Below are 21,043 nucleotides of genomic sequence, written 5' to 3' on the forward strand. Positions count from 1 at the left end.
CTCCTTGAAGTCAAGGACTATCTTTAGCCTTTTTTTGCATCTCTAACACTTAGCACCGTGCTTGGCACATAGTTGGTTCTTAGTAAATGCTTGTTGATTATTGACTATTCCATACCCATCCACTTCCTATCCGTGGCTTCTTGTTTCTTCTTCTGTAACCTTGTCCAGTGGAAGCTGAAAATGTGGTTTGTGACTCAGTCTGTCTAGGCAAGGGGTCTTTACCAGATCCAAAACAAAAAAACTTCAGTTTAGAGAGACGTCAGAGAGAAGATATTTGGTAGCACCTAGAAGTTAGTCAAAATAGGGATGTGTCATCGTTATCATTTTGACAAATTAAAGTTGCAAGGAATTGGAAACAGTAGCTGCCTCATGGATGCAGAAGTGTCCAAACAAAATCCAGCATAAGAATGTAATGGGAGTGACCTTCAAGAGTCCAGAGAGGCATGGAAGGAGGCCCATGAACTGGCACCCGGTCAGGGAAGCCGACACAGCAGAGCTGTGCACACCAGGACTTCCAGCATGCAGATGAAAGAGCGAGCTAGGAGGGCCCCCCTTCCCTTCTAGGTGGAGTTTGGGGCTCAGCATGGGGTGTGGGACTTGGCTGAGGCATTCATTAATTTTGCCGGACTGGTTTTTGTCTCTGTTCCTGAAGAGATATGTTGGGAAATATTGTTGAATATATTGTTGAAGAGATATATTGGGAAATGAAGGTTGTGTGAAAACAAAAGATCAGTAACAGCTTTTAAAATGACATTGAAGTGGAATAAGTGAATGTTAGTCATATTTGGCATCAACCTGCTCTAGTCACTCAGTAACTGTCTTATTTTCTCAAATTACTCTCATCTAGCTTCAAACACTGATTCAAGAAACTGACCCTGGTGCAGATTACCGCATTGACCGAGCTTTGAATGAAGCTTGTGAATCTGTAATACAGACGGCCTGCAAGCACATACGATCTGGAGACCCAATGTAGGTGCCTTCTTCGCCGTGTACAGTCATGTTACATTTAGCAGTCAGTCGTCTCTCAAGTGCCTACTGTGCTATTCTATGCTATGCTGGCGCCGTGAACACCAAAGGAAATGAGGCAATCAGCTCTCACGGAACGGAAATTCTCATGAGACAACCTGCCCCTACAGAAGGATCTATAGTACAACTACAAGACAGTCTAGACAAGGGAGACCACCAGCAGCTTGGAGGAGTCACTCAAGGCTTGCTGTAGCAAATGGTGTTTGAAGGAAGTAGGGAATTTTGTGAGGAGAAGATGAGCAGGAAATCCCTTCCAGAAGAGAGTAAGAAGGTCAGTTTAGCCAGAGGGTAAATTATAGTGAAGATATTAATGCAGTTTGAGACTGGAAAGTTACATTAAGGCCAAGTTGTGAAGGGATTTAAAAAATCTTTAAAAGGTGTATTTGATCAAAGAGGCAGTAGGGAGCCACTGTGGGGAGTAATGGGTCACTTTGTTAACTCTCATGAAGTTGGAGGGTGGGCAAGATTTGAGGCAGAGAAACCAGTTAGGAGGCTGATAAACATGTGAATTAAGTGGTAACCGTGTTAGTGGTGGGAAAAGATCAGATTTAGAGCTTGAAGTGGCCTTAAAGGCTACTCAGTTCAATGCCCTCGTGTTACAGGTAAGGGAACTGAGGCACCAAGAGGTCAAAGGAAAGAGATAGTGAACTGACAATTAAGTGATGAAATTGTGAAATGGAGGCAGGCACACTCCTGGTTCTCTGGGTACTCTCCAGGAAAGCCTGTCACGACAGCAGGAAGTGGGACTGCAATCCCTCTAATAAGGTGTAGAGACAAGTGGCAAAAGGGCTAGGTGGCATGGGAACAGGGGGATGGGTAGGCAGGGTGAGGAAGAGGATGGAGAGAGGGGAGACGGAGCATTACTCACAAAATGTGAGTGTTGGGAGTACTCAGCAGCTTGGACCCAGTGCAGAGTGCAGGGGTGGAGGGAGGAGAACTTTGAGGGGACTCTTATCTCTACCACCTTTAGATTAGTTTACTAACATAATCAAATCGTCTGAGTTGTCAGTGAAACTGTCTGCATCATCTCAGAATTATCAGCACCTTATGGTGATCTTACTGCAAAGGTCTGGATGGAATTTGTCTGAGATTTATACGTCACAGGGCCACAAGGCCCTGATAACAGAGTCTAGCTGTCTTCCTCTGATACCACACATGTCACCAGGCTGTGGTTTTCAGTTAATCTGTGATACAGATTGTAAAATATGCTCATTTGATCTTTGGGACACTTTGTACATGCTGCCCTAGGTTCCCCTTTGCAATCTTATTTCCTGCTCTTACCCCTTCATGCTGTCTCCTGACAGACACTGTCAGAAGGGGGATCAGAACACATATGATTTTAACACATATGGATACAAGAGATATTGTAGAGACAAAAATGGCAAGATTTTGCAAATGGTTTTCTGTGTAAGGTGATAGAGAATAAGAAGGTAAGGATAATGCCACGATTGCAGAGCTTGGAAGGCTGGAAGAAAGGGCCATAATTTCAGCATTAATGAAATAGTGAAGTGTTTTTTTGGTTTTTTTTCACATACTGAATTTGAAACATGTTCGAGTTCTCCATTTTGTGATCAACAGTAGGCCATTGGGAGAGGCGTGAGGAAAGCCCAGGAAAAGCTCTTGGCACTAGATACATAGATGTGAGAGGCATCAGCAGAGAGGTGAGACTGTAGAAGGCAACGTGAACAGCGCTGAGGACAGAACCTGTGAATAGTGGGCCAGAATGTGCCAACCAGGAAGACTGAGAAGGCCCAGGAGCCTGGACCAAGTAGTGTCCCTGAAGTTAGAGGAGGGAGCATCCAGGACAGAGAGGAATTTTAAAAACCCTCAGATATGGCACTGAGAGCGTTTGTATCCACGGAGAAAGCTGTGTTAGCTGGATAGTGAAAGCAGAAGTCAGATTTTGCAGAGTGTTGACGTGAGAGGGCAGGACTTGGAGCCAAAAGTATAGATGATTTTTTTTTCTAGGAGTTTGACTGAGAAAGGAGGAGAAATATAGGCTGAGAACTTAAAGGACTGTTACAGTTAAGTGCAAGACTCTTTTTAAAGGTTGGGGGATATCTTGGCATAATTTAAGCAGCAGGGAAGGAACCAGTAAGCTAGGCAGAGAGGAGAGGATAATGCAGGAAGTCTTCTGGACACACGTAGAGGCATTGGCCTTGACAAGAACAGGCACGTCCTTCTCAAAGAAAGTAAGTGGGAGTATGGGACTATCTCAGGGGATTTTGAGAAGAGAAAAAGGACCTCAGAGCTCTTGGCCTCTCTTTTTTCCATGTAGTTTGAGGCAAGGTCCTTGGTTGGAGGTTGAAGGAAGGAAGAGGAGGTAATAGAAGATTTCAGTAAAAAAGAGAAAGTTTTAAAATATCCCTGGTGGAGAGTGGGTTAGCGCAGAGGTAGCAGACACACAGCTGATAGGACTCGCAGAGTCTACAACACTCTTGAGTACAGTCCACACCAGATTAAATTGTAATGAGTAGATATTTCACAAAATAAGAATACAATCAAACATCGGTAGTATGCATTTTTAACCTAAGTCTCTATGTGGTCCACAGGGATCCTTACGTACAGTTTAGTGGCCCCCATTTCTATTTGAGTATAATACCACTGGGTTAGGAAATGAACTATAGAGGAATCAATAGATTACCTTGCTGTGGTGAAGCTCAGTTGAGGTAGTGGACAGGCCAGCTCGGTCAGGTGACCTGCTCTAGCTCATTGGCAGGATGTGAGGAGTGGAGGGGGTGATTTAGGCCTGACTTTTGTCACACTGTGGGCCACGATAACACAGTGGGGTGGAGGGATCTGAGAGCTGAGGACAGTGAAGGGTTCAGCTGCTTAACTCTAAACTCAGGGTTGGACAAAGAAGACAGTCAAGTCAGAGCAAAGTTAATTGTCTGGGAAAACACTGAGTGGTAGAGAGATTGGAGGTCACAGGGAGGACCATTGGATTGGAAAGGGGAAGACTTTGGGGCAGATGGAATCTTAGGTTATGACCACATAGAGACATTTCAGAATTTTTGATTAAGGAAGTGGAACACTTGTGGTTGGAGGTAGAATCTAAGCTGTAACTCTCAGTGCAGTGACACTTCAGCTGAGAAAGCTAATGCAGTTATGCACTGCATTGAGAAGGGCAACGGCTTTTAGGAGGCAGGAAGTGATTATGTCTTGTCAGGCCTCTCTCAGAGCATTGTGCCCAGTTCTGGGGACCAGGTTTTCAGAAGGGTCCTGAGGAAGGCAGCCAAGACAGTGAAGGGCCTTCAGCCCACAGGCATGTTAGGGTCAGCTGAAGGAAATAGGTCTGGTTATCCTGAAGAAAAGACCAAAGAGGTGGGGGAGGGGAATATGACAGTTGTCTTCAAGTATTTAAAAGGGCTGTCACCTATGGAGGAAGGATCCGACTGGTTGTATTGATCCCAGGGGGTGAGGGTGAGAGGTAGAGCCAGAATTGAAAGGGAGGAAATGTTACAAAGACCAGTACAGGCTTGGTGTCGGAAAAGGCTTCCTAACAATAACTGTCTCAGAGTGGAATGGGCTGCTTTGAAAAGTGCTGAGTTCTTCCTCTTTGAAGGTCTTCAAGCAGAGGCTGAATGGCCACCTTCTAGGTATGATACAGTAAATTTTTTGTTTATGGGTTGAACTAGATTCCCCTGGATTCCCTTCTACCTCTCAAATTCTGTGATTCTCTGTATAGCTGAGGTTGAATAGAGGAGGAAGCCATAAGATTTTAAAGAGATTAAGAAACTGGAATTCTAAATCACTTGAATGATTTGGGGAAGAAGAAGTTTTGAAATATGTAACTGAATCGTGCATCAGCATTCGTTAAAATTAATCTTGGAAATGAGAGCTGAACACTTCAGTCCAGTGTAATTTATGTAGGGTGCCGAATTTGAAGTCTGGGCATCTGGGATGGAGGCCCACCTCTGATCCTTAACTACCTTTATGACTGGGTAAGTCACTTAACTTCTCAGTTTCATTTTCCTCACCTGTAAAATGAAGAGGTTAGACCAAGTGATTCTTCTGCCCCTCCCAGCTCTGCAGCTATTATCCTGCTGTGTAGGGAGAGCTAGGTCATATGTAATCATTATTACGATGTTGCCCGTTAATATCGTGGTGCACAATGGCAGAATGAAGAAATGAATGAAAAAGCATTTTTTAGGCACTGTGCCAAGTGCTGGGGACATGAATACAAAAGGGAGATAGTTGTTGCCATCAAGGAGTTTACATTCTGATAGGGGAATATAACACATGGGGTGGTGATCTCAGATGTCACAGTAATGGTGAGTGGAGTCATAGAACAGCTGACTGGGTTATTCTTTGCAGAGCAGGAGATTAAGAGTATTGGGGGAAGGGAGGGGAATTTTGAGGGAAGATCACCATCCAAGATGGCTGGTTGACATGTCTGGGGCTCACTGAGTCTAGCTCAGCTCCAGGGTTGGAGGTGCCAGACTGAAATCAGAACCTGAAATTGGACAACCTGAGTGTGAATCCAGCTTTGCACTTAGGACAAGTGTAACAAGGTGCTTTATCTCCTTCCAGGCCTAAATCCTATGATTCTTTAGATAATCATAAATAGCCCCGAATTATGCCACTGAGTAATCAAGCAAATAAAGAAAAAAGCATAGGTTAGCATCATCTGCCCTGACTCTAGATTTTCTTGAGCTGTTGTGTTGATTGAATGTATTATACATCTTTCCAACCAAGGAGTCAGTTATAGACAATTATGTATTGTGTACTTCCATCTAATGAGTGGAAATTGTCAGAATTAGGATGAGGGGGAAATATTTAGTGTTCACAATATTTAAAGAATCTGTATTCTAGTTGAAGAGGCAGAACTCTTATCCGTAAATAAAATCGAAAGCCCTTAGAAGCATGGGAACAACTTCAGGTTACTGTGGCATACATAAGTGTTGGAGTTAATTGTACTCGTTCTAGCTTATATAAAGAAAGGAGCTAGAGTAAAGAAAGGCAAAGGAAGTCTTCTCTCACATGTAAGTTCCTCCTTGTTCTGGGAAAGAAGCCAAGTCATTGTTTTTCCAAAGCTACATGGAAAGTCTGACTAGTTCATGAACTCCCTCATTTCCCCTACTCTGCACCACAGAACCTTTCTATGTCTTTTTTCATCTTTTCCTCTGATCCAGTCTCTGAAGCAGAAGAGGAGCCCTTTCCCTTGCCAAGATCAACTTTCCACTTATGCTCTTGTTCTCATCCCCTCCTGCCTCCTTGAAGACCTTGACCCCTTCTAACCATTTTCTCTCATCTTTACTCTCTCTTTCTGTCGACTTCTTTCCGCCATCCTACAGATAAGCCTGAGCTTCTCACATCCCGGTAAAACCTTCATTTGACTTTGCCTATCCCTGTGAGATTCCATCAAATAACTTTCTTCTCTTTCACAGTGAAAGTCATGTATGTTTCATCTCTTTCTCTTTATTGACTTATTCTCACTCTACCACTCTACTAAAAACTACTCTCTCCAAACAGCCTTATTACTTTATTACTGTTAAATCTATCGTTCTTTTCTCATTCCTTGTTTCTTCTTCAGTTTTTGCAGCCTGACACCATTGTTCATTTTTCTTCCTAGCTACTCTTTGTCTTTAATTTTTGTCACATTCTTCCTAATCTTCTATTTGTCTTAATTGCTATTCTCCTTTGCTTTATCATTGTTCATTTCTCATTCCCTAATCATAAGTAGTCCCTTAGAACCCTATCTTGGGTCCCTTCCATATACTTCCTTGGTGTTCATTGATGCTTTCATGAATTCAGTCATTTCTAAGCTGTTAAACTCTCAAATTTGTCTATCCAAACTTTCATCTCTGTCCTTAACCCTCATTCTGTATCTTCACCTACATGTCCCATCACCAGTTTATGCTTAACATGTCCAACAGAACCTCTTCTCCAAATTTCCCTATTTCTTTTGAGGGTATTATCAGCCTCCCAATCCCCCAGTCGCTCCTGACTCCTTTCCTCTTCATCACACTTTATGTCCAGTCCATTGCCAAGTTTCGTCAGTTCACCTCCATGTCACCTTCCTCCCGAACTACTGTATTAGCCTCTTCAATGGTCTCCCTGCTTCTTCTTTCCCATCTTTGTCCATCTTCCACATGGCTCCCAGAGTTATCTTCCTAAAACAAAGGTATAAGTATGTCACTTCTCTGATCTAAACCCTTCACTGTTTCCCTGTTGCCTCAAGGATAGCTCATAAATTCTTTTGACTGGCATTTGAAGACCTCCACAGTCAGACTTAGCCCACCTTTGCCATGTTTCTCCTGTTCACATGTTCTCTTTCCTGAATGTCCATCTTTGTGCCACCCTACCCACCAACCCCACCCTCCTCCTTGCCTTCTCTGATTCACATAGCAGTACAGATTTGGAGTCAGAGACCTAGATTCAAATCCCCTGTCTGTCATGTCTTATTTAGATGACCACGGACAAGTCACTGAATGCATGTTTCCTCATCTCTAAGATAAGGGAGTGCTAAGTCTTTGATTTATATACATGTTGTATCACTCAGTAATATGTAAGATTTTCTTGCAGACAAGGAGTTTCTCCTTTTTAGGCTCTGCCTCTCTGGTATGTGTAAGAGGCAGCATGTCATAGTGGGGAGAGAGTCACACTCAGAGTCAAGAAGATCTGTGTTCAACCACGGTTAGACATATACTGGCCATGTAAGCCTCTCACGAGGCTCCATCTTGCAGAACAGTTGCTGATGTGTACTGCTAGGAGTTTCCTCATCTGGAGTTCTTTGCCCTGGTGAAATCGTAGATCCAGTTTAAAAAAAAAATCTCCATGACCTAGCACAGGGCAAGCACATAATATGTGCCTTGAGGTACATTTGCATTGTAAAAGTGCTATGATTGTGTTCTGACTCTGGTGGTGCGCTTTCTCCCTCCCTATTGGCAGGATCCTCTCTTGCCTGATGGAGCATCTCTACACAGAGAAGATGGTAGAAGACTGTGAGCACAGGCTGCTTGAGCTCCAATATTTCATCTCCCGAGACTGGAAGTAAGTGTCTTATGCCTTAGCCCAACTCTTAGCAAAGTCTGCTTTGTTTTCTAATCTTAGAAATTGTCAGTAGGAATGGGTTGGACTTCCTTCTTCCTAGAATGGCTAGCATACTTGATTCTGAGAGACTTGACCCTTACTGCTTTCAGTATAGCGTCTTGAAAGCAGAGTCCACTGCTAAGCTGTCACTAGTTAGTGCTGATTTATAAGTGCAAGGTCAGAATCCTGGCATCACAGATGTCTATCTATAAAAAAAAACCCAGGAGCCTGTGAGGAAAAAAAATAACATTTTTGAATTATGAAAGCAAATTACAGTGTTTTGCCTTTTTTTGTTGTTTTATTGATCCAGTAGATGGCAATTTGTTTCTTTTTTATTCAAAGTAATTGAAACTACCCTTTATTATGAATTTTTAATATCAAAAAGTAAGAACTTGGCTTTTAGTTCACCTTTTATTAAACTACCCAAATTGATTGCCAGGAGAGAGGTACCTGCATTGAAGACTGTCTTATCAATTCAGTTTCACTCCTTACCCCCAAACCAACAGATAATGAATGCACTGTGGTTCTCCTTGTTCTCATGCTATTGATTTATATTTTAAACACCTTTGGGCTATTGCTAAAATTTTTTCTTGTGACTTATTTTACTAGAATATTTCATAGAAGAGTCCATGTATTTTGTTCTCAATTCTCTGAAGTTAATGACATAACTATAAAAATCTAAATTCTTACACAAACTGTCCAAAATTGGCTAAGAAGATGTGTTTATAAAAATAAAATATTTCATCATTTAGCCTGTCTCCAGCTTTTCCATTTCATTCCTGAACACTCATAAAAATCATGGAATTCTGAAGCTACTTGGTAGATTTTTCTCTGCTTTGTTTCTTGCTTTCAATCATCATTCCAAAAATGTTGAGTATATAGTTAGGACAGATTAAAACTTCAGTAATTTTTACAGATGTAAGGCTTGGATAAGTGAGCAGTAAGCTCTGTTCCCAGCTTTTCCTTCATTCCCAAATGTAATGTAGGTATGTTTACTGGAACTGATAGGCAGAATTGGTACCCTAAAAATAGAAGTACTTTTTAACAAGACATTACCTAACATAGAGGGAAAGGAGGGAGATTTACAAAGGGGATAAGTTGATAAGTAGGCCAGGAGCTGGGTCAGAGACTTGTCACTTCCTTATGGGGTTTAGTATGTCAAAAGGTGTTTTGCTTAAAGACATTTTTTTTAAATTTAGTATTTTTTTTTCCTGATTACATGTAAAGATAATTTTTAACATTTGTTTTTAAAACTTTGAGTTCCAGATTTTCTCACTTCCTCCCTCCCCATCCTCCTCAGTAAGAAGGCAAGAATATTTGATATGTTACACATGTGTAGTTGTGCAAAACATTTCCATATTAGTGATACTGTAAAAGAAAATAGACCCCAAAAAAAACTCTCAAGAAAAATAAAGGAAAAAATGTATGCTTCGATCTCTTCAAATGCCATCAGTTCTTTCTCTGGGGATGAATAGCATTTTTTCATCCTAAGTTGTTCATAGTTGTTAATGACATGTTTTGGCTGCCCAGTTGTGACCCTGAGGGATCAGCATGGACTGAGTTTGCTAGTGACTATGTATTACCATGAATGCCGTCTTAGGTGAGGTCCAAGTTTTCTTCCTAATATATAGACTTGATGCTCCTCCCAGGGCAAAAATTGGGCTTTGAAGTGGGTAATATCTTAAGGTTATTAAGAATAGAGTATTTTTGTGCTTCCCAATATCTTCTTCTGGCATCTGCCCCACAGGGAACTGCTTGTCATCATGTGAAGTAGCCCGTCAAAATCCTGTGTATATTAGACTGTGTTAAAAGTAGTTGTGTTTTTACTCTGTTCTTTATAGACTGGACCCTGTTCTTTACCGCAAGTGCCAAGGAGATGCTTCTCGTCTTTGCCATACCCATGGCTGGAATGAGACCAGTGAGCTCATGCCACCCGGAGCTGTATTCTCCTGTTTGTATAGACACGCCTACCGCACTGAGGAGCAAGGCAGGAGAGTACGCAGCCGTCCTTTTTTTTCTTCTTTTTCTTCTCAGCTTCAGAAGTGGCTGGATCGGTTGACTCAATGTTGTTGTGATTTTAGCCAATACAAAATTAGTGCTAGGAGAGAGTGCCAGTACATCTGGCTCCCCAAAATCCCTCTCTCTGACAAACACTTTTATTCAGTGATTGGGTCAGAGTGAGTACTCGGCAGGTCCTATTTTGGAGTCTGCAGTGTGATCTCCAACAAATAGTCTTCCCACCTGTCTCTTCACTTGTTTACTGTTTGTTTGTCTAAAAGGGAGAGGAGGAGATCCTCCAAGTGAAACAAAATAGCAGTCCCTGGGCCGTGGTTCTGTGCTGCTGCATGACTCCATTGAGCTTGAGTGATTCATCACCAGGCTCTGAGCGATGCCTCAGAGGTCCTTCAGATTCTTTAGTCAGTTACCTTTGGTGATATGCACCTCGGAACAGACCCCTCTGCTTGGGACTTACCACGCCTCGAGATTCTTCTTGTGACCTGATCTCCAGAGCTCTCTCTTGACTCCAACATTTTTGGGGTAGAGTATTTGTATTTAGGTGTCTCCGAGGTGAAGCATACAACCTTCTAGTGCCTCCCTGGTGCTTACTGTTGTTCAGTTGCATCCAGCTATTCATGACCCCATTTGGGGTCTTACTGGCAAAGACACTGCAGTGATTTGCCATTTCGTTCTCCAGCTCCCTTTACAGACCAGGAGACTGAGGCAAACAGGGTGAAGTAACTTGCTTAGGGTGTGACAGCTGTGTGAGTACCTGAGGCCAGATTTGATCTCAGGAAGATGAGTCTTCCTGACTCCAGGCCCAGCGCTGTATCCCCTGTGCCGCTGCCCTGCCCCCTCACTGATGCCCTGCTAGGCTATGAAAGAAACCTTCCAGGATTTCAAGAATCCACTGCTTTACCTATGGTTGTTTCATTTCATTATTTAGGTCCAGGAAGAAGAGATTAAATTACAGACACCCTGTTCACACATAAGCCCCTCCTGAGCTTGGAGGAAGACACAGAATACAGAATTGGGGTTGTGTGTCTTTCATTTCTACAAATAAGTCAAACCATGGTTGTTTGCAGTTAGATAATGAAGACATTTCTTTTAGTTGTCTCATCATTGGCCTTATCCTGTGACCTCTTTAAAGTCTGTCTTGTCATGTCTTCCTGTGTAGCTGTCTCGAGAATGCCGAGCTGAAGTCCAGAGGATCCTGCACCAACGGGCCATGGACGTGAAACTGGACCCTGCTCTCCAGGACAAGTGCCTCATTGACCTGGGCAAGTGGTGCAGTGAAAAAACTGAGACGGGCCAGGTAGGAAACCAGTGCCATTATCTTCTACAAGTATTTATCAAGCACCTCTCTCTCTCGTGGGCTTGGTTGTGGGGATGTTCAGAGAGCTACTGAGCAGTTCTTACCCTCAGGGAGCTGGCATTCTACTCAAAATCATTTTTATTAGAGGCTTGAAAGGTTCCCCTAAATACTGAGCATTAATACCTGACAGAGTCAAGAAGGGCTTCTTGGAAGTGACTATGGGGCTGAGCCCCGGAGGGAGCTGGGAGAAGAGCAGGCAAGGAGATAGATGGAACTAAATGGAATGTCATGTACTAGAAATGGCAAGTAGGTCAGAGTGCCTGAGGGGCAAATAACAGAAATTAGTCAGAAAAACGAGCTGGAGCCTTTAAATGGTCTACAAAAAAAAGTCTGTATCTTATCCTAAAGGCAGCAGGGAGCCACAGGAGGGGAAGAGAAAGATCACAGAGCTTTGTTTTAGGATGATCACTTGGCAGTTGTTTGGAGGATAAATTAGGGAAGGGACAGACGGGAGTCAAAGAGACCGTGTTTAACAGTCCAGATGAAACGAGGGCATGAAGGGCTGACTTTAGGTGGTGGTAGTGAGTGAGAGCAGGGGACAGATAGGGTAGATGATGTGGCGACAGAATTTCAAGCCTTAAGGATTGATTGAGTATGGGACTGATGAGACGGAAGATGAACAAGGATAACTCTGAGTCTGTGAATCAGGGTGCCAGGAAGAGATGCGGTCATCTCTGTGAAAATAAGGACATGAGAAAGAGGAGGAGTTCAGAAGAGACAGAGGATGGATTCTGTTGTGGGTGTGTTGAGTTGGAGATGGATGGCTGGAGCTCAAGAGAAAGACTAAATAGGGTTAGATATTTAGATTTGTGAATCATGTACATAGAGATGATAATTAAATTCATGGGAACTGATGAAATCATTCAGTAAGAGAATGTGGATAAAGAAAAGGCATGAGCCAAAGACCTAGCTTTGGGGTGCACCCATAGGTGAGGGTTGTGATAAGAATGATGAACCAGCAAAGGATTGAGAAGGACCAGTCAGACAGGAGAATCACCATAGGAGAGCTATGTCATGGAAACCCAGAAGAAAGAATATTCAGGATGACAAGATGTCACAGTTGTCAGGTGCTGCAGAGAAAGGTCAAGGAGGGTGAGGACTGAGAAAAGAACATCAGGTTTAACTATTAAGAAATCACTAGTAACTTTGGACAAAGTAACTTCAGCTGATGATAAGGTTGGAAACCGGTTTTCAGGAGATTAAGAAGAAAGGGCAGGAAGTGGAAACGATGGAAGTAGACAGCTTATTCTAGGAGTTTGGCTTTGAAAGGGAGTGGAGATGTCTCCCACTTGTCTTCAGTCTTTCCCTCCCTACTGGCAGTTTCCCTGCTGCCTAGAAATATGCCTGGGTCTCCCTCATCCTCAAAAAATCCTCATTGCCAGCTGTTGTCCCATCCCTCTCCTCACTTGTGTGACTAAACTCTATGAGAAGGTCGTCTACAGCAGCAGCTGCCTTCACTCCTTTCCTCTCCCTCTCTTCGTAATTCTCCACAGTCTGACTTCCAACTTGATCATTCCTCCGGAACATCTCACTCCAAAATTACTAATGATCTCTCACTTGCCCGATTTAATGGCCTTTTCTCAGTCCTCTTTGTCCTTGATGTCTCTGCAGCCTCTGACACTGTTGATCACTCTCCTCCTTGAAGCTCCTTCTCTTTAGGTTTTCGGGACCCTGCCTCTCCTGGTTCTTCTCCTACCTCTCTCATGGCTCCCTCTCTGTCTCCTGCACCACTTCCTCTCCCCTCCCTCCACATACTCTTCAATCTTGGCTCTTTCTTAAACAAGATACTTCCATCTCCTGATTCCAAGCGTTTTCATTGGCTGTCACTTATGCCTTGAATACTCTCCCTCCTCATCTTCACCTTAGCAAAAACCATTTGATATGAAAGTAATTATTGCCATAGCATAGTTTTAGGACAGTGCTAATTATTTAATTCACCTGATGATCCAACCAAAGGAAAAAATAATATGCTTCTATTCAGGGGTGGCCCAAATTCAGTTCTCAAAGTCCCCAGAAAGATGGCATCTACACATGGAGATACACTTATCTCAGAAAGTCCTTTTCCCCCATTGGCTGAATCTCTCATCATGTATTTGTTTTATTTGCAGTGGTAAAATAGTTCTGTGTGGTGCTGAGACTTGCCCCTTTGCGTCCGAGGATAGTGCTCCAATTTCTAGCAAGAGACTAGCGTGGTTTTCAGACATTTGGACAGATCCTGTCCCAACCCTGGTTCAGAATACAGAGGACTTTCCCAGTTAGTACTGGTCATTTTAAAATAATTTTGACACAAACTTGAAAATCCTTGGCATCTCCTAAGGCTTTTCTTATACTTACGTCTTTCCAAACTAGCTGTTTTAGTGACTGCCATTCATGACTATTTATCAGTATTCCAGTCCTGAAACCTTTACCAAACAGTTACCACCTGGTTTGTATATGTCCATGGAAAGCCAAAAAATTACCACGTTAATCTTACTAACCAGTATCTTTTCCTGAAGAAAATATTGGTGAGAATGTCTGAAGTTCATTTTCAAATGCAGAATTTTGGCCATGGAACATATGAGAGTTCCAAGTGGAAGCTCAGAATAGGGTTTTAGACGTGGGATCAAACCGCAGCATTGAGTGCTACTGGGCCCCAGATGGACTTTGTACCTCAAGAGTTTTGTGTAGACATTGTGCCCTAGGGCTCTCAAAACTCTTTTTTCACTGAGACCAGTTGAACTGGTCTGGAAGTACCTACATAATGACATGGGTTTTATTTTGTTTTAATTGTAGGAGCTTGAATGCCTCCAGGATCATCTTGATGACTTAGCTGTGGAATGCAGAGATATAGTGGGCAACCTCACAGAGTTAGAATCAGAGGTAAGCCATTTACAACTCAGAAGGAAAATACCTTTGCCATGATCAAAGATCTGCTGGTTCTGACACATTTTTCCCTTTGAGGGCATCGTATTTTCTTTTCATCTAACAAACGGACAGGATGAGTTTGGCAGCCCTTTTCCCCTCTCCCTGCCTTGCCTACCCCTTCTTACCTTCATTCTTTGGACCCGTCACTTCTGTGCCATTTAGATCTTCAGCCCTACCTTCTAATCTCTTGAATGACCCTCTCCAAATTAGATCTTTGACTGGATCTTCTTCATTCAGCAATAGATTTAAAAACCTATTTTAAACAGGGTCACAGCTCCTTATCCTCACTCTGCAAGGCATCAGCCCATTCTATCATCAGACTCGGGTAGTATTGGTGTAAAAATCAACCTGGGGGAACGTTTTAAATGAGGTGCAGTCAGGTAGATTAAAATTCCTTCATTCAACAGCTCTAGTTGTAGTCGGTGACATATGAGAAGCATAAAATTCAGTGACATGTAGAATCGCTCTCAGGTGTGGGACTTGTAAAAGCCGATAGGTTTCTTTAGCTAGAGCAGAGCAGTGACTCATGGTATTAAGGCCATCAGTCGTAACAGTGCCTGTTCTCCAAAAACTTTGTCGTTTGTTATTTTATTTGAGGACGCAGGCATCTGAGTGATAGCCCTGTGGCCCAAGATTTGAGTAGATGTTGCTACTCCTAGTTATTATATACTTCAGTATATTTCTGAGCCACTTAAATTCTTAAAAACTTCCCTCAGACTTTCCAGATGATATTAAATTTTCTCTCTTCCTCTTTCCCATCTTTCCTTGCCTGCAGTTTTGTGTAGGCAGAGAAGTTAAGGCCCTGTAGAAAAATGTTTTGTCTCCAGGAACATGAATTTCATGGTCTTCCCTCCCCACACCTCTTTAAAATCTGCCTGGTCTTGTATTATCTTAAGTACAAACATAGTTTACATTTGTATGTATGGGGAGCTGATAGGGTGCCCTTGACTTACAGGTTTTCTCCATATCCCATACAGTTTTGGAGAGAGGTGGAGAATATCCTAACTTCTTGTGACAACCAGAGAAGTCATCCAGATTAATTTGCAAGCAGAACCCAAAACAAATAGATAACTTGCCCAACAAATGGTACTGATGTTTAAAAATGAAGCAAACCCTACCTTCCTTGGTTGTTTTCAAGCTGAAACTTTAACCTTGTCTCCTACAGGACATTCAGATTGAAGCTTTGTTGATGAGAGCCTGTGAGCCTATCATTCAGAATTTCTGCCATGTAAGTGACCTTTGAGTGTTGACTGGTTAAATTTGACACTCTACATAATAGACAGGACCCATTCCCCCTTCCTCCCAATCTGTTATCCCCAGAAAGAAAAGAAGCTTTTCATAACTCAGGATTTTCAAACCAAATCACCAGTAGCAAATTAGAAAGAAAGAATAAATCTTTAAAGACGTAACAATGTCATGGGGAAAACTTAAAAGTATTATATCTCATAGATGGCTACATGTGCTACATTCCCTCTTGTTCTCTTCCCTGGGCAATTCAATACTGAGACCCCTTTACTTTATTATCGATGCCCTGATTGACTGTGTGTGGATCATGACTGAAACATACCCCTAGATAACATGGATTAGAAGGTGGGTTAAAATCAAGAGATATGTTAGACGTCCTGAAAGCCAAATGCTGGCATCAGTGCAGAGCGGGAGCAGTAACTCACATGTTGGTGAGTTATAAGAAACATCTTGTTATGTCAACTGCACTCCATTGACTTCTTCTTTTTCACTGTTTTTGGACTGCTAGTAATTCGGTTTACAAAATCAGACCCTTATTCATCTTGTCTGAGCCAAGGTGGGTTTTTTTCAAGTGGAGGGGTCATTGAGCTTTGCATTCCTTCAGGACATGGCAGACAATCAGATTGACTCGGGAGACCTGATGGAGTGTCTGATCCAAAACAAACACCAGAAGGAAATGAATGAGAAGTGTGCGATTGGAGTCACCCACTTCCAGCTGGTGAGTATGTTTAACATAGGACCCCAGGGCAGCTGTTCAGGTGATTTGCTCATCAATCACCTACTGCTCTTTCATAAAAACAAGAGCAGATCTGCAGGGGAAAAGCCTAATTTTTCCAGTCTTCATTCTATTTTAGTATCTATATGTGTACTTCCTATCTTGTATTGGGGGAAAATAACCCCCAGAACTATTGATTTAAGGATTAGGATTTAATCAAGAGTGATCAGCTTTCCTAGTATGGATGTTCAAATTTCTGTCCTGTGGGTGTGGGTGTGGTATGTGGGGTGTGTGTGTGTAAGTAAAAGGCTCTTCAGTTAATAAACATTTATAAAAGATGTCTGCTGTCTTCCAGGAGCCAAGACTCCAAAGACAAAAGTAGGGCAGCTTCTACTCTGCAGACCTTCTAATTTCTCCTCATTTAAGAGGAAGTGAGAGCCTTTGTGTCTTGGGACTCTGCAGGGTGGTCCAGATGAATTTTCTTACAACCTTCTTACCGGAATCACTCCCCCGAGTAGCTGCTTTCTGATTCCTGCTGGGTTTTAGCATTCTGCCCATAACTTGTGAGTAAGAACCTGTTGATGGCTTTGAGGGACAGAATGTGGACATTCCCTTTAGCTCAACAAAGATTTTATTCCCTAGAAAATTACTTATTAAACCTTAGAAGAGCAAAACAGTCTTGGTTTGTGTGAAATTATGTTGATTAAGTGATAGTCACCTCTGATGACTGAATCTTGCTGTATGACCTTTATTTTCTGCCTCTTAACATTTCAGGTCCAGATGAAGGATTTTCGATTCTCCTATAAATTTAAAATGGCCTGCAAGGAAGATGTCTTAAAACTTTGCCCCAACATCAAAAAAAAGTATGTAGCTTCTAAGTGCCTCACCCTGCCCTGTTTCCACAGAAAGTGTAAGCCTCATTGAGCCACTGGATACTAGAGGAGGAACGTTTAATTCCTTTCCTCTCCGGACCTCTTCAGGAACAGGACATGAGAGGAATCCATTTGGCCTTTCCTGGATGCTAAATCTTTTGGCTTTCAGCTGTCTCCAGCTCCTTAACTTTTGTAATGTAACTGTGACTGTTCTTCTGCAGCATCACCACAGGCTGAGGGCAGATGCAGTCTCCAGGTAGATAAAGTGTGGGGAGCTGGTGCCCTTGCTGTGTACCTTTCGTAAGATAGCAAGTGTGGTGCATAGCAAAGGCAAGCTTTTTGGTTGGAGTGCCAACAAGCTGGGAAACAAGATTAACTGGATCCCTTCCAGTACTCTTCTATTATGTCATTACTTGAAAGCACTAGAGTTCTTTAATGAGCTATCTAGGGTAGAAACAAACACTGTATTGATTTGAGGATTAGGACTTAATGAAGACAGGGATCACCTTTCCTGGTGTAGACTTCCACGTCCTTGGGCTGCTGCTGCTGGTGACGATGCCCCATTCTTGGGGACGTGCTTCCTCACATGGAATCCGAGCCCTTTCTTTGCCAACATATTAGAAAACTACATCAAGGTATCAGGTTTCCCTGTCCTCCAGGAATTGTAGTAATCCTGAGGCAAGAAACAGATTTAAGTGCTGTGTCAGCCCAAAGGTGTCTGTTCTTAATAAAATAAATGTGTGGATTTTGGGCTTTTTGCTGTACTGGGCCTACCACATAGGCTGCTGAAAGGCTGCTATGAAGGTTATCAGTGGGGGCAAGTCAGAAAGCTTAAGGCCGAGACAATCGAGGCACTGGGTTTTCTGGAGGTGCAGCTGTACGCACTGTTTGCCAGACTTGCCTGGCTCAGGAGCTCTCCTTTGGTTGGCAGAGTGGATGTGGTGATCTGCCTGAGTACCACCGTGCGCAATGACACACTGCAGGATGCCAAGGAGCAGAGGGTGTCCCTGAAGTGCCGCAGACAGCTACGTGTGGAGGAGCTGGAAATGGTAATGCCCAAGGCGGCCTCAAATGTCCTCGTCCTGCTTTTCTCAGGTTCCCTTTCACTACAACCCACAGTCGTCCTTTTTTAAAACTTGTCAGAAGATTTGAGCCAGTGCTCTGATGCTCAGGGGACTATAGCTATGTATTGGAACTCCGTGAAGCAACAGATACGCCTTACCCCAGTTTCTAATCTAACTCCTAAAATTAAGAAAATGCAAGGTTCACATCCTCCAGTTTTGCTGTGCTTCAGTTTTATCAAGGACAAAATCACATGAACCATACAACCTTTACCCCAGAAAAGGATCCCCAGATGTTCAGTCAGAATGCATCAAGACCCTGCAGGGTGAGGCCTTCCCACCCACCACTCTGGAGGAGTGGAGCACATGGCAGTATTCCCAAGATGGAATTTCCCTGAGACTACATGGCTTGTACTTGGTGGCCACATGGCCTCTTTGCTCAATGTTCTTCTCTCCTGACTTATCACCTTTGGCTTTTGTGGGTAGAAGGTATGGTTCTAGATAAGAACCAAGTGCAGATAAGACCAGGAATCTGACTTCTTAGCTCTGAGTTCAGCCTCATGGCTTCTCTTTCTTGTTCCCTTTTTGGTGCAGACGGAGGATATCCGCCTGGAGCCAGAGTTATATGAGGCCTGCAAAAGTGACATCAAGAACTATTGTCAGACCGTACCCTTTGGCAATGCCCAGGTAAGTCATTGTTGGGGAGCCCCAGCAGTGAGACCCAGAAAGTGCTCTGTACTCATTCCCTGAGAAATGCTTCCTCATTGGGACACTCTAGGGAATGGGGAGAAAAGCCAGGAAACTGGCAAGTGAGCTTGAGTTGATGCTCTCCCCTTCGTTCCTTTCCTCTTTGGTCCTCCTTACCATAGTGTGATCAGTTTGCAAATCAAATGCCAAATGTAAGCTACACTAAACCCATCTTAAACATGTAAATAATTGGCTCATCCTGTAATGCATCCCTTGTCCTGGGCTTCTTCATGGCCTGTGATTGGATTAAGTCACAGTAGAGTTCACTTTATGTCAGGATATGGATCTTACCTTTGCCATATCAGAATGTTTCAACAGTTCGGCTAGCAGCTTCTGTGGGGGTGGAAGACCAACCCAAGCCCAACAACAAGAACGCTACCAGCACGCTGCAAAAGCACAGGTTCTTTTGATCTGCTTAACTAAGGAAAGCAAGGTTAAGGGGTTGGCAAGCTTACTTTAATTCAGCATACAAATATCATTCATTTAGTTCAGGGGGGAAAAGCCAGCACCCTGAACTTCAGAACAAAATACAAAGTACAAACATCAACAGACAAACCTTGTCTGATTCAAATCCCAATACATAGTTACCAGAGTTTAACAAAGTCTCAGCATCAGGTCACAAGCTGGAGGGCCCTTAGCTACAGCTGCCCGGAGTCTCCGCATCAACACCATCTCGAGTGAGAGCCCTGTGCAAATGGCTCTGTCCTCCATTCTTATTGGGCTTCAGACGTCATCAAACGTCATCTGAATGACCAGAACTTAGGCTGCTATGATTGGCTCTTGAGTTAGCCCCTCCCCTTAGGACCCTGGGAGATTCACATCCACACAGGTTAGGTTAACACCTAATAGGGGTTAGAACCTGGGGCTTAGCACTTAGTAAGACTCAATGAAATACACTGAATTACTCAAAGGAAACGAAAGCCAAACCCTTCAAGGGCACTTGTTGAGCTAAGTGCTAAGAGCCCATTTTGCTTAACCAACACACAGAACTACCCTAGAAACAGGCGGCGTGCAGACGGGCATTTCCCAGTCATCATCACATGTAGGACCTGTCTTCACTGGCTGTGTCTCCCCTCTCCTAGATCATTGAGTGCCTGAAAGAGAACAAGAAACAGCTTAGTCCTCGGTGCCACCAGAAGGTCTTTAAGCTGCAGGAGACAGAGATGATGGACCCAGAACTGGACTACACGCTCATGAGAGTTTGTAAACAGATGATAAAGGTAAGATTGCCTGTTCCACGCAGCCATTGCAGAAGCTTCCCAGCAGGTTCAGGCATGCTTCATCCCTCCTGTGTCCAAGTGGGTCTGTGCTCTTACTGACTCTGGAGCTCCCTCTGATGGTGCAAACTACAGCCCATCTATCCACTCCCCTCCACCATGAGACTCATGTGTTGGTCCCACGGCATGACCATGGGGCCAGCTGACATCCTGGAGGCCTTTCTGAATTTTTCTTGACACTCCAAGGGTACCAGTAAAATGTTCTGGCTGCCCATCTGTCATCTCTAGTTCTTGCCCTGTGGCCAGGCTATCTTCTCTTTCTGTCCTATAATTCCTCTGTGCCATCTTTCAGTCCTGCTTTCTTAGAGTCCCTCATTGGCTATATATGTTGCAGCCTTCTCACACTCACCATGTTCCTCTCCATTGCCCTCTGTTTGGTGCTCATTCTTAGTTCTTTGGTATGTCGTTCTCTTCATCTTGCTGCCATACACACTAACAGAAGCCTGGTACTGAAAAGATGGGTGTTTGCTTCCTTTGGACGCTTTACAACATCCCCAAAGCAGTGTAACCTACACTCTTCCTCCCAGTCAGCTCTTGGCCCAACACCTTTCCTGGTCTGTTATCTGTTTCAGATACACACATTGATGGACAAGCTTCTTAGGGCATCTGTTCAAATGCACATTGAAATCTAGTCAATAGATCTTCATCACTTGGTCTTGCCTTTGTGGATGTTCAAGCCAAACTCATTTGAACAATTAGAGACCTCTATGGAGTGTTCTGGAGCTGGATGGAATCAGCCCAGTGGCATCTGTAAACAGATCGCCTTCCCATCCACAGGGAAACCCCAG

General features: G+C 43.3%; 1 protein-coding gene across 1 annotated transcript in view; it reads left to right on the forward strand.

Moving 5' to 3' along the window:
* The window catches only part of GLG1 (golgi glycoprotein 1), a 161,232-nt gene that overhangs the window by 122,960 nt on the left and 17,229 nt on the right, over window positions 1-21,043 (forward strand). The window contains exons 9-19 of the mRNA XM_036751092.1: window positions 848-969; window positions 7,921-8,022; window positions 9,903-10,056; window positions 11,237-11,374; window positions 14,207-14,293; window positions 15,504-15,566; window positions 16,188-16,301; window positions 17,073-17,161; window positions 18,102-18,219; window positions 18,826-18,918; window positions 20,061-20,198. Of these exons, the coding sequence (XP_036606987.1) occupies window positions 848-969; window positions 7,921-8,022; window positions 9,903-10,056; window positions 11,237-11,374; window positions 14,207-14,293; window positions 15,504-15,566; window positions 16,188-16,301; window positions 17,073-17,161; window positions 18,102-18,219; window positions 18,826-18,918; window positions 20,061-20,198 (1,218 nt within the window). The remainder of the gene's footprint in view (window positions 1-847; window positions 970-7,920; window positions 8,023-9,902; window positions 10,057-11,236; window positions 11,375-14,206; window positions 14,294-15,503; window positions 15,567-16,187; window positions 16,302-17,072; window positions 17,162-18,101; window positions 18,220-18,825; window positions 18,919-20,060; window positions 20,199-21,043) is intronic.

This window comes from Trichosurus vulpecula, chromosome 3 (assembly GCF_011100635.1).
Source record: "Trichosurus vulpecula isolate mTriVul1 chromosome 3, mTriVul1.pri, whole genome shotgun sequence".
In the NCBI taxonomy this organism is placed as follows: Eukaryota; Metazoa; Chordata; class Mammalia; order Diprotodontia; family Phalangeridae; genus Trichosurus; species Trichosurus vulpecula.